A 12,947-nucleotide genomic window follows, 5' to 3' on the forward strand; every position below is an offset into this window, starting at 1 on the left:
GGGAACAATTTAAAGGACTATGGAAATGAGCCCACTCACTCAGCTACAGTTGCCATTAACATTCAAAGTGAACATACTCATATCAACTGAGCACATACTGTTCATCAACAAAGGAGTTCTGAGCCCCAAATATTATGTGCCTGACAATACTGGACATGTGGACAGCATATAAGAAATGCTGAATTAAATATGGCCTACTAGGATAACTTCAATTTTAAATAATTACCTTTTCAAAAGAGTTGGAGTTGTTAACCTTATTAAAATGTTACTCACTGGAACCGTCCTTATACCCATAGTGAAATGTAATAACGAGATGAGCTTTTGTTCTACTTGATTTGAATTCAACTGAATAACCGATAGCTTCTGAAGGAGACCAACAGCAACTTGTGTCACGCTAATAGAAACAACTACAAAAAGGCACACTTTACCTGTTTTATAAACTGTGTAGCATTAAAAATCTCACTGCAGCCATACAAAATATGCTTGCCTTGCTTTGCCTGTAAAAAACAGAGAACTCAGATATATCTGTGCAACAAGAAATAGTATAAATATTCCCAGGAATTAGCTAGCCTGCTGGGCATTTTGGGGAGAGGGATTATTCTTAAAAGTCTTTTGTCTCTAAGTGGTGTTATATTTAAAGTGTGTGTGTGTGTGTGTGTGTGTGTGTGTGTGTGCGCGTGTGTATCCTAAACTGCATCAACATACAGGAATAAGGTGAAATGGGCATAAGAATGCCTTTTCCTTTCTTTTCCCTAGCTTGGCTAAGCTTTCTCAATGGACGTAGCACCATGTTTTCAACATCTGTATAACATAAAAGCAAAAAATAGCAAAGTACTAATCCTTTGTATTGTCTAATGAATCAGGTGTAATTTTAAAGACACTCAGCTTACCAAGTATTCCAGTACTAACCTGTTCTTAGGCCTGTACATACGTGTGCATGCAACATAAAGTTATTCCTTGTGCAAGAGAGGGAGCCCTTGACACAGATTCTTAAAAGTGCATTAGTGGGCTGGAGGGATGGCTCAGTGGTTAAGAGCACTGGCTGCTCTTCCTGAGGCCCTGAGTTCAATTCCCAGCAACCACATGGTGGCTCACACCCATCTGTAATGAGATCCAGTGCCCTCTTCCAATGTGTCTGAAGACAGCTGCAGTGTACTCATACACATAAAATAAATAAATAAATCTTAAAGAAAAAAAAGTACATTAGTGTGCATGACTGAGGACAAGCAATCAAGTGAGAGTCCTTTATTATATGAAATAGCCAATTTTCCAGCCTACAAATTTTATTTTAATCTTCAAATTCGGCTTAGTGCCTCATGTATTTTTAGCTTTCTCCTCTCTATGGTTTGCAGTAGGATTCTATTTATAGTTTGCTACCCTAAATGCTTTTTAGAAGTATGTTGCTGATATAAGTTAGTACAATTGAGAAAGCATGTATTATTTAGGTGAATGAGTTCTATAAATCATCTTAAGGGAGACAAATCTTGGAAGGGGAGCTTTAGGTCTCTAAATATTTAAAATGCATCAAGAGATTGCCCAAATACTTTTATGAAATTTTCTAATCCAGTATAATTTTAGTAGAATCATGACTATGACAGGAAAACAAGTAAATTGTTAATTCTCTATATATGGTATTTTTATTTTTATTATTTTTACAAGAGATGAACTCTTGCCACATGGCCTTGACTGGCTTTGAATTCCTGGGCTTGAGTGACCCTTTGCCTCAGCCTCCCAAGTAGCTGGGACTTCAGGCATATGCTGACAAGTATAACTTAAAAACCCACCTTTTGGAAAGTAGTTATGCAGAGGTCAGGATAGGCACTGGCCAATGCTCAAACTCTAATGACATGAGACACCACCAAGAGACAGAAGGAGAAGGCTCAACTGTACCTTTATGTAGTCAACAAGATTCTGATATTCAATATAGTTGCCTCCTCCTACCACAAAGACAATGGCCTAAAAGTACAGACGGAGGAAAAGGGAGAAAACACAGTTAAAGCATTTTAATTTTTAAGCACATGGCTTTTCATTTGGAAGCTGTTCTGAAACTGAGATACGATGACTAAGACTACAGTCTAAGCCCTTTGCTGTCTCACAGTCTAACTGCAGTATCCGATCCAGTAACAGCAAAGAAGAGCAAGAGCTTGCTCTAAAGGTTAGTTTTGAATTTTTATTATTTGTTGTAGGCAGAAACACTGGAAAACCCAACATGCAACTTTCAACACATCACTCACAATGAGAAGTGTCTGTATTCAAATAAGCATATAGTCACATCTTCATACACACTGGAATCACTGTAGAAATTCCATATGTACAATTCTCACTGTAATCCAAAAGACTCCTTTTTCTATTTTGCCACATGTAAGCTTAAGAAAAGCAGAGCAATACAAGTTGCTGAGGACTTATAAGACTATCTTGGGTGTGCAGAGTTGAATTTACCTGAATGGCTCTTCACTGATCACAAGCCATGCTTTTGACAAACTAGTTCTTCTTCAGGACTACTGTTACAGTATCTTTCTTTTTTAGGAGCAGAGAAGGTTTTTGTTAAACTTACCTCTTGGAATGGATTTTTGTTCCTAGGAACTGAGCTGCAATAAAGAGAAACTGCACTGAAAATTTCATCCTTGGCTTCTTTTATGGGAAAGATGGGTATGGGGACACACGTTCATGTGCACTTGTGAGCAGCATTAAGAAGGTATTCCAGGTCCACCTTCTTGGGAAGCAGGGGGTTCTTCAGTTTTGTAGAGGAAGGAGCTAGAAGGTAGATATCTCAATGTCTACGAGGGAATGGGACAACCTACTAACAACTGACATAAACTCTAGACAGCCTCTGTGGGACGGACAGGAGGTGGGAACAGGTGAAGCAATGCCACACGCAGACAGTAACACCTCCTTTTGCATCTTCCTCAGCATGGGAAGGGAAAATGGGAGGCCGGATCTACATTCTGCTTTAGCCTCCAATTTATCACACATGACATTTTAAAAATAATAGCCTGGCATATAAGAAATGCAAGTGTTCACATGTCAGAGTTAAAATGCACAGTGTGGTAGGAGAACTTCGATTTCTTCCAGTGTGAACTGTTTAGTTGTTGAGCATATCCCTGCCATCTTTTCTCACGTCTATGGCCTGTTTAGAGGATTCTATACTCCACAAAAAGGGAGAGATGTGCACCTCGTCAAAATGTTTCAATGGTTTAGTTTCAGAGTTTTAAGTTTTTCAGAGTTAGAGAGGAGGTGGAGAGAACGGAGACTTAAATAGCACAGTAACATGAGTTATTAATAATCGGGGTTTGGGATAACACAGGAAAAGGCTGATAAAACAGTGCTCTGAGCCTGTTTGTCTTAGCATTTAGGATTAAAGAGTCCTATGGCTACGCTTAGATTACTAGCATAGACAGAGGTACACATTCTCTTGGAGGCAAATGACCCTGGGCTGTGGTACATGTGCAGATCTCATCACTCCTAAGGAAAACCCTGTACTACCAGAGGTCCGTCCTCATTCCCTCTTCTGTACTTTGCTGCTAAATTCTCTTTTGCCAGTGGCAGCTATTATTAGTTCTTATATAACAGCACCTCTGCTAAGTTCAGAAGAAAAAGAGAATAGCAATTTAATAAACAATTAAATCCTAGTAGCTAGACCATCCTTCCACATAGCCATGAAAATGTGAAGGCTTGGGAGAAGAGTGCTGACGAGTTAACATCAGGTGTACTCAGGAAACTTACTCCTGAAGTTTTACTGCTAGGGACATTCAGTCATTTCTTCTAATTCTGCCTATTTGTTATCTGCCTTTTAAGTTATTTTTCATACTACCGTGAATTAACTCTTGAAAAGTAACCAAGGTAAATAACCATATTGTGTCTTTCACAGAACACAGAAATTATACAGTTGAATGGTTTAATTGGCATAAAATGCTTTTATAGAAATGGTTCTCAGGGACATGACTTCCTGAAATATAAACCACCACTCCTGCCACTACCACCTTAAACAACTGTTTCCATCACAGAAGTATTTTCTTCTCATTTAGTTCAATAACTATATTCACTTAAAAACACTTTCTCTAAATCCCCCACTTTGTTTATAACACCATTGCATAAATAGTAAACAGCTAAATGTATGTCTCTGTGTGTACATTAAAGGAAAATAAGATACTAATCCTAATTACCAGTGATTATCTCTGGAAGAGATTACAATACACAGTTTTTAACTAGTCTCCCACAGTTAGAATTTTAGTAAACAGCAGGCTGTCTTGTAAAACACTATTTCCATTCTCAGAGGGAGACCCCACAACCAACACCACCCATGATAAAAGCTCCTCACCTGTCATTACTCCGCAGCATTTTGGGATCAAAATATCTATAATCATCCGTTTCCTATTAAAAACAAAAATAGGACACACTGCCATGACTATGGAACTTCTGTTTAGAAGGTCATAGATTAGCACAGTATTTGATTGTAACAATTCTTCTGTTTCACGGAATGTGTAACCACTGTCTGTAAGCCTTAATGAGATGTTACTATGTGTTACTAAGGTGTGTTTTCAGGGCACTCCATGCAACCATGCACTAATCCTCAGTTCTTCAGGCAGTTCCTATTATTATCCCACAGTTTTAGATGGGCAAGCTGGGATAATGTGACTTTCCTAAGGTCGCACATTTAGTAACAGAAATAGGATATGAACCCACCTAAAGAATATAGTTTTACAGCCCAAGGGATTAGCTCAGGACTCTGTCTTTCTGTGACTCTACTGAATATACAGAACACATAATATATAGAGGCTCAGTCTTTTGTATGCAAGTTTTGGGACCGGATCAATTTTAGAATTTAGAATTTAAAATGTAGAAAATACTGGATATCAGCTGTATATGTGGCCAGCATTTCACCATCTAATGCATTATAATTTCTCCAGATAAATGCATGACTGTTAGCATAAAATAGGATAAATAAAAGCTGAAAAGACCCTCAATTTAGTCCAGGTCAGATGTGCCTCACACTGAGTCACCCACACTCTTAGCTTTCTAAGCTTCTCTGACTCTGACTTGTGAAACTTTACAAGTTTACAAGTGGGAAGCTTCTTGATACTAAAGGAATTGTGATATACAGATCCGCTATTTTACGATATAACTACTTCCTGATCTGTCTTCTTGTTCAACAGCAGAACCAACCAAATGATTGATTTCTCCTGCTCCCTGCAAAAACAAACAAACCAAACCAACCCTCTGGCAAATGACAAATGTATACATAGTGATAATATTCAGTCCTGAACCTAGCAGTCAGTACTCTGAATCAATATAGCACCTCAGGGTAGCCATAATCCTTCAGCCCATGGGAACTGGACTTTCGAGGCAAGATGAGCCTCTCTGAGAATCTTACCTAAGTTCAACAAATTTAATGAACAAATGGAGACACTTAAAGTCTAAATGACAGGAATGCATTCGTGGGCCTACAGGAAGGTCAGCGGTTAAAGGCACACTTGCAGCTAAGCTTGATGCCCTGAATTTGATCCACAGGACCTGTGATTTTGAAAAGAGTGAACCAACTTCCACAAATTTTCCTGACCATCTATACATGTGCCATGCACGTGGACACACACATACACACAACGCAGTAAGGATGTGAGAGTGTCTTATGTAGCCTACTTATGAAGCCTGACTTCTAACTGTGTAGTTAAGGATGACCTCAAACTCCAAATCCTCCTGCTTCCACCTTCCAAGTGCTGGGAACGGAGGCATTTGTCACTATGCTAGGTTTATGTGGTACTGGAGGCGACCCAGACCTTGAACATGCCATGCAAATACTCAACCAGCTGAGCTACATGCTCAGTTCAGGCTCCAGTATTTCAAAGCATCAGAAATGAGATGCACAGAGCCATTCACAATTACTGTCAGGTCTGACTTATTGTACTTTGCTAATCTCCTCAATGTCTCCAAATCACCTTGGAATCCTATCTACAAACAGGAGAGAACTGGGAATGCAGACAGCTCCCTTACACAGCAGATGGCTGAAGAAATGCTTTCAAAATGGGAAAAAAAAGTCTCTTCTAGTTAATAAAAAACCCATTTGTAGTAATGTGCTTTTAATTATAAACTCAAGAGTATTGATAAATGAACTTCTACAACTCAAAGAAACATCTGACTAAGACTCATTCAAATTTAGCTCTTCACGTGTTCATTATAAAGACTGAGGAAGGAATGGCTGCAACTAGTTCTGGGCAGGAGGAGCAGGAGGTGCAGGACTTGATTTCAGTTTTGTTGCATGCAGCGGCCATGTCTCTTTGTCACCCTCTTTCCCTTGTAAATGACCTGCAATGGTTTTCATTCTGTAGTTCTGTCAGACTGTGAAGGGCACACAGTTCCTACTCTAACTAACACAGTATAATAGTAAAAGCACTATGTAACCCCAGCAAGTTAACCCACCTCATCCTGTTCCACTCTCCTTATCTATAAATGAGAATAACAGTAATACTTTTCTTGGATGGTTTAACTGAGGATTAAATTATTTATGAGGTAACAATTTGCTGAGTGGTTCCTGGCACATAAGTACACAATAAATGTACTTGCTGTTATAGTTATTGGTCTATAACAAATATCAAACAAAGACAGACAAAGATCAGTAACAAAGCACCCTGAGTGTGCTGAACCTGTTGTATTTGTCCTCTGTATCTTTACATTCACGTGTATTCTGACCTTTATATGCTTGGTCCACCTTTCAGAATATACTGCCCAGAATGAAGTATTTTCTAAGACAACTGGTCATATGTGCACAGGAGCCTGTGACAAAGTCAATTACAACTGCACTGTGTATCACTTCCATTATACAGATTCTTCAACACAAGACTCTTTTAAAGTTTATCATACCATATAATTTTCCTGTAACTTTCATAACAGCAGCTGGACATTTCCTGGTCTTTCAGTTTCCACATGTGTGAATTTAAAAATTGTTTTTGTAAATTATCATAACCATGTTTTAACAATTACTGAAGGAGTCATATTGGTTGAAATATTATTTTCATTTTTTTCAGGTCTGAAATCCCCAGCCCCTCTGTCCAGTCTACAGGCTTCTGATGGACCTAAAGGAAGAGCTCAATGGGCGGACTCATGAGCTAGCCAGCTTGACTGCCAGTGCTGAACCATGGTGACGGCTTTCCAAGTCACCGCTAACCTTTAACCCCAGCATTGAGGAGGCAGAGGCAGCCAGCCAATGGATAGACAGCTTGGACAACGATTTGCCTAGGAAATGCTAATAATATTTATGCATTATTAATCCAGCCAACAACTTTGTTATTTACTTGTTTGGCCCAAGGGAATTTAGTGCCATCTGAAATAGTCACAAGTTTTACTATGTATATTTCTTCTAATTTAATTTCCTTAAATTGGTCTGTTTCCTCTTACATTATTGATGGTCACCTGTTTGGTTTTTTTTTTATAGAAATGTATTCTTCAGGATGTATTACCATTAAACATGTAAGAGTTAGTATATATTTAATTCAGATGACAACTGGTCAGGATGGTTGAATCACAATTCTGTGATAATGGCTACAAGATGGCGCTGAGTACACAGACTCTGCTTCTCTCACAGGTTGTGTTCAACAACACTGAGTCAGCCCGGATTTATCACCTTTTGTATCAGTTGGTCTGGTACATCCAAGAATTTACATAATATAAATGCTACTTACAGGGTTTGACTTCATCTCCATGAGATTGTCTAAAATTCGAGTAACAGGTAGATTCTGTGGAAGACATTAGTTCTGTTAACTACTAGAATAACGACTTGCTCACTCTATATATGTGATTACCTTTCTGTCAAACAAAAGCTAAGTTTATGTGCACAGTTATTTGTCAGAAGTAAATAGCCTTGGCACCCAGAGTTCCCACTGAAAATCCAATTCTGTGTAAAAGCTCCTTCTAACCCTCTGCCCTCCACACTCCTCCATACTCACGCTGTGGCACTCCCATGCCAATACTCAAACACGCACACAATAATTAATAAAGCACATTTCAAAGAATTTCTGGGGCAAAGGAACACTACAAAGCTGAAGACTTTCTGTCCCCTTCTTGCTTTACCCCCAAGTCCCACTTACCTTTCTGAATCTGAATGCACAGCTAGAGCTGTACAGCATAGAAAGAATATGGAAAAAGCCATACTGAGAATAAGCAGGAATTCATGCATTTAAGCAGTAATTTTCGTGTACCATAAGAGATGTTCAGAAAGGGTATAATTAAATCTTATTCTGTATTTGATGGCTGTGCTACAAATGATGACATGTTTACCAACAAGTATGTTACAATGCAATTAAACTGTCTTCTTAGCAAGCTGTTCAAGGTCTCACAACTCTTTATGTTTTTCCATGGTCTCTATAATCCGATAAAAAGAAACCAACTACCTCTGATTCACCCCTCAGTCAATATTCACAGACGGCCGTATGACTAAGAGGTGCCTCCAGCTGCAGAGAATGAGGAAGAATCATCTTCGAAGATAGAAGCCACAGTGCTTATGCAAATAATGGATATCTGTCACCAACTGACACTCCACTCAGGTGTCCTTTGTGTAAACGGAAGCTTGGGTTAATAGTTTAAAAGAGAAATCAGGAGTCCTGGCTTATCCCTATCATCTCAGCACTCTGTAGCTAAGGCAGGAGGACTACCATGTGTTAGTGGCCAGCCTGGGCTACAGTGTCTGAGTCTTGTCTCAATAACCAAAGGGGGAAAATTCATTACACACTAAATCTCTTTATATAAGGTAAGAAAACTGTTGTAATTTTCTCTCTGTTGCTAAGATAAATACTCTGACCAAAAACAACCAGAGGAAGAGGGTTTCTTTGGCTTACACTCCCATGTTGTAGCTCATCTAGGGAAGGCAGAACCCATGCAGAAATGGTGCTTGCTGGCCTGCTTACAGGATCACCCTCAGCTATCACATAGCCCCAAGACCATTAACAGTTCTACCCATAGTGGGCCTGGCCCTCCCACATGAATAAAGAATCAAGATAATTTCTCACTGACATGGCCACAAATCAATCTAACTGACAGTCTCTCAACTGAGACTCCCTAAGGCTCTGGGCTGTATTAAATAACAGCTGAAGCTAAACCAGGAGAAACTTTTAGTGAATGAAGAATTTGAAATGGCTGGGTGTGGTGGTGCACACCTTTAACCCCAGCATTGAGGAGGCAGAGGCAGGCAGATCTCTGTGAGTTTCAGGCCAGCCTGGTCTACATAGCGATACAGGGAGACTTGATCTCAAAAAAAGAAAAACTGGATTGTAGCCATGTGGGTCACAGCAAGTAGAATGTACCAGTCTCTCTGTAGAGTGCTGTTAGTTTATAAACCTCGCACATGTGGGTCACAACAGTAGAATGTACCAGTCTCTCTGTAGAGTGCTGTTAGTTTATAAACCTCGCTGAAGGAAGTACAAACAAAATTAGATGGAAACATTCTAAACACAATTTTCTCTATACTTAGACATGACAGTTTAGAAATAAAATGGGAAACACCATATATTTTCCTTTGTTTTTGAGGCAGGATTTCGCTATGTAGCCCTGGCTGGCCCAGTACTTGCTGTGGATGGAAGTTTCTTAGGTGGCCTGGTAAGTACAGAGACCCACTCGTCTCAGCACCTAGTGCTAGGATTAAAGGCCTAGGCTAGGCATGCCTGGCAGAAAACACTACATAGCCTTAGGACTCAGAGTCCCATAGACAATAAATCATAATTTATGAATCATAGTTTTTAAAATCTGTTTCTAAATAGAGAGAAATTTACCAGAAGAAAAAAACTATATACTTGGAACTATTTCCTAAGACTGGCTTTATGATTTTAGTCACTGGAAAGTTTTAGAAAAAAAAAATCCAAGTTAACCTCTCCAATGATCTAATTCTTACAAAAAAAAAAAAAAAAAAGAAAAAAGAAAATAAGATATGAACAAAACTGGAACCTAAACACTCATACTGCACAGCCACAGCAGAGGATTCCCTGGAAGTGCTGACTGCTCGCTCTGTAGTACCATCCCTAACTTCTCCTTTGTAGTTCTGATGCTGATGACGGGAGCAGGATTGGAGGCAGGGCTCTGCTGTCCCAGTCAATGTGCTGGAAAGATGGAAATCCTCAGAGGCGAAGGAATAAATATCAATGTTTCCCAAGTTTTACAATTATAGTCTAGAAGCAAATCTACAGACTAATTCCAATGCTCATATTATGGATGAGGAAGCCATAAAATCTTAAGAAGTGACTTTTCTTTTCTATCACAGTGTAATAATGCCACCAAGAAAACTGACAAAATAGGATTATATAGGCCCACATCTATCCCTCCACACCTAATTTCACCAGAGAGCTGCAAACTCATGCAAATCTTTCAACCCTCCCTAAACCCTAAAGTGTTCAAACAAGCCCCTTATATAGTCATTACTAGACAGACCACAGCTATTTCAGCAGATCGCCCAAATGTAACAGGGCTTTAGAAGGAAACCTATCACCTTATCTCCACTCCTGCTCACTTTACAGATGTATGCTTGACATTTAGACTGTTAATGTACAATGATGTCTATTTATACTGTGAAAAGGTTATTATATAATATTCAGAATTCAAATTTTCTGTTGCATAGAATTTTTAGTTTTCTTACAAATAATAATCCTAAATAGAGATCATACATGGAATTATGTTTGTCTTCCAGGATGTTTTAATTGGTTGTATTTTATTTATTAATAATTTATTTTTTAAAGATAAATTGCTTTGGTAGATGAGTCGAGGACAGTGGGGGTTTCTAAATTTGCAACTTCATGCTTATATCATCATATTCTTATATAATTATCCTTACTCAAATTGATTCAAATCTATAAATATTACTCAACTGGCTATGTGAAGGTTAATATTTAGAATGCGGAAAACTCATGTTGTCCATAAAACAAAATACAAAAAGCTCTTATTAGTAACCTAGAAAACTGAACATTGCTAATTCTATTCTTTTTCAATTTGCTGGCTAATTCAATTCTTGTCTGATTATTTATAGTTTAAAATGTTTATTCTGGCCGGGCGGTGGTGGTGCACGCCTTTAATCCCAGCACTTGGGAGGCAGAGGCAGGCGGATTTCTGAGTTCGAGGCCAGCCTGGTCTACAGAGTGAGTTCCAGGACAGCCAGGGCTACACAGAGAAACCCTGTCTCGAAAAAACAAAAAAAAAAAAAAAAAAAAAAAAAAAACCAAAAAAAAAAAAAAAAAAACCAAAAAAAAAGTTTATTCTGATAAAAACATCTCAAAACAATCTTTATCGTGCCAATGAAAAGTCTCAAGCAGGAAAAGGTGCTTAGTGACCTGAGTTCCATTCTTGGAACCCAGAGAAAGGTGGAAAGAGCCAACTCCACTTATGTCCCCATGATAAAATTTTAAAAATTAAAAAGCCCAAACTATCCTTTATAGATGTAAGCAGTATAAAATGCAGTCTCTGCTCAGTCTTTTTCTGATGACTCTTCCTTCCGGCATCCCCTACAACTCCACAGTGCCCTAGATATTTAGGCATCAGGACAGTGCACTGTCACAATGGGCTTCTATGAGTTTAGCATGTATTTCTACAATAGAGAGACTTTATACTGGAGAACAATTTGGCAATAACTACATTATTGCCAAATCATTAGGAGTAACTACAAATGTCCATACTCTGTGACTCTTAAGTAAATTCTCAATGCTAGGAATTTACAGAGTGGGCTGGAGTAATTAGAGATGAACACCCATCCAGACAACCCGACATTTGAAGCTGTGTCCATACACCCTCCGTGTTAATACTATGGCTCTGATGGTGGCAGAAGAGCTATAGAAATAGGAGAAATTCAATTTCCTCTACAGAGAAATTTGATTTCTTTCTTTCCTTCTCCTCCCCGCCCCCTCATTCATTCCTGAGACAGCATTTCTCTGTGTAGCCCTGGCTGTCCTGGAACTCATCCTTTAGACCAGGCTGGCCTTGAACTCAAAGATCCGCCTGCCTCTGCCTCCTGAGTGCTGGGATTAAAGATGTGCGCCACCACCATTGGGCTCAATTTTTACTTTTAAATTTTAACTTTTGCCTATGCCAAAACAGATGTCTTAACAGTTTGAAATGTTATGAAAAGCAAAGTAATTTAAAGTCATAAATGATAATTTTTGTATTTCATAAACTCTAAAACAAATTTTTGTGTTGCTACAATAAAATAATAGCAAACCAATTTTGACAACCTTACATATTATTTTCAGGTGCCACAGGACAGTACTGTGAACTAGTTAAAACAAGCAGCCTGAACACTCAGAAGGATGGGTGCTGACAACAACACTAAAGCACCTCCTCTACTGAGGCTCAAGAGTATTTCCAAGTACTCGGGAAATCATGCCATTATCTGAAAAAGAAAGCTTTTAATCCACAGAGCAAATGAAGATTTCTCACTATTCTTTAGTAACAACACATGATGCTCATTTGTTATTTATTACTAAATAAAAAATCTGAAGGTTCTTTGAAACCAGAAATTCACTTTATGCAAAGTGCCATGGGATTTGTAATATACATATAATGATTATATAAAATACCACAAGAAAACACAACAAAGATTTAAAAAGTGTGGAAGAAATTCAGAGAAAGAGAACATTCTGAAAACAGGTATCTACACAATAAGATCCAGCTGTCTTTTAGTTTAGCTTTCAAAACCTCTTCTAAGGATTGAAGGCTTTCAAGGAGATGGCAACACCACAGGAAGACCAACAGTGTCAACTAACGTGGACCTCTGTGAGTTCCCAGAGACCGAGCCACCAACCCAGGAGTATACATAGGTTGGTCCAAAGCCCCAGGCACAGATGCAGCAGAGGGCTGCCTTGTCTGGCCTCGATGGGAGAGGATGCATCTACTCCTGTAGAGACTTGAGGTCCAAGGGTGGGGGGATATGGGAAGGCAGCTTCCCTCTCAGAGGCAAAGGGGAGGGTGAACGGGGGAGGAACTCT

At 38.9% G+C, this 12,947-nt stretch overlaps 1 protein-coding gene and 1 long non-coding RNA gene across 3 annotated transcripts in view; one reads left to right on the forward strand and one right to left on the reverse strand.

Moving 5' to 3' along the window:
- The window catches only part of LOC143443854 (uncharacterized), a 161,586-nt gene extending 153,271 nt beyond the window's left edge, over nt 1-8,315 (forward strand). The window contains exon 3 of the long non-coding RNA XR_013113170.1: nt 7,020-8,315. This is a non-coding gene — a long non-coding RNA (uncharacterized LOC143443854). The remainder of the gene's footprint in view (nt 1-7,019) is intronic.
- The window catches only part of Scfd1 (sec1 family domain containing 1), a 62,997-nt gene that overhangs the window by 2,373 nt on the left and 47,677 nt on the right, over nt 1-12,947 (reverse strand). Inside the window, exons 20-24 of one of the 2 annotated variants that reach the window (XM_034514099.2) lie at nt 7,674-7,727; nt 4,319-4,371; nt 2,555-2,588; nt 1,891-1,956; nt 429-497 (exon numbers count right to left, since the gene is read on the reverse strand). In XM_034514099.2, the coding sequence (XP_034369990.1) occupies nt 429-497; nt 1,891-1,956; nt 2,555-2,588; nt 4,319-4,371; nt 7,674-7,727 (276 nt within the window). The other variant, XM_076941896.1, reaches the window with a different exon arrangement.

Source organism: Arvicanthis niloticus, chromosome 11 (genome assembly GCF_011762505.2).
Source record: "Arvicanthis niloticus isolate mArvNil1 chromosome 11, mArvNil1.pat.X, whole genome shotgun sequence".
Classification (NCBI taxonomy): Eukaryota; Metazoa; Chordata; class Mammalia; order Rodentia; family Muridae; genus Arvicanthis; species Arvicanthis niloticus.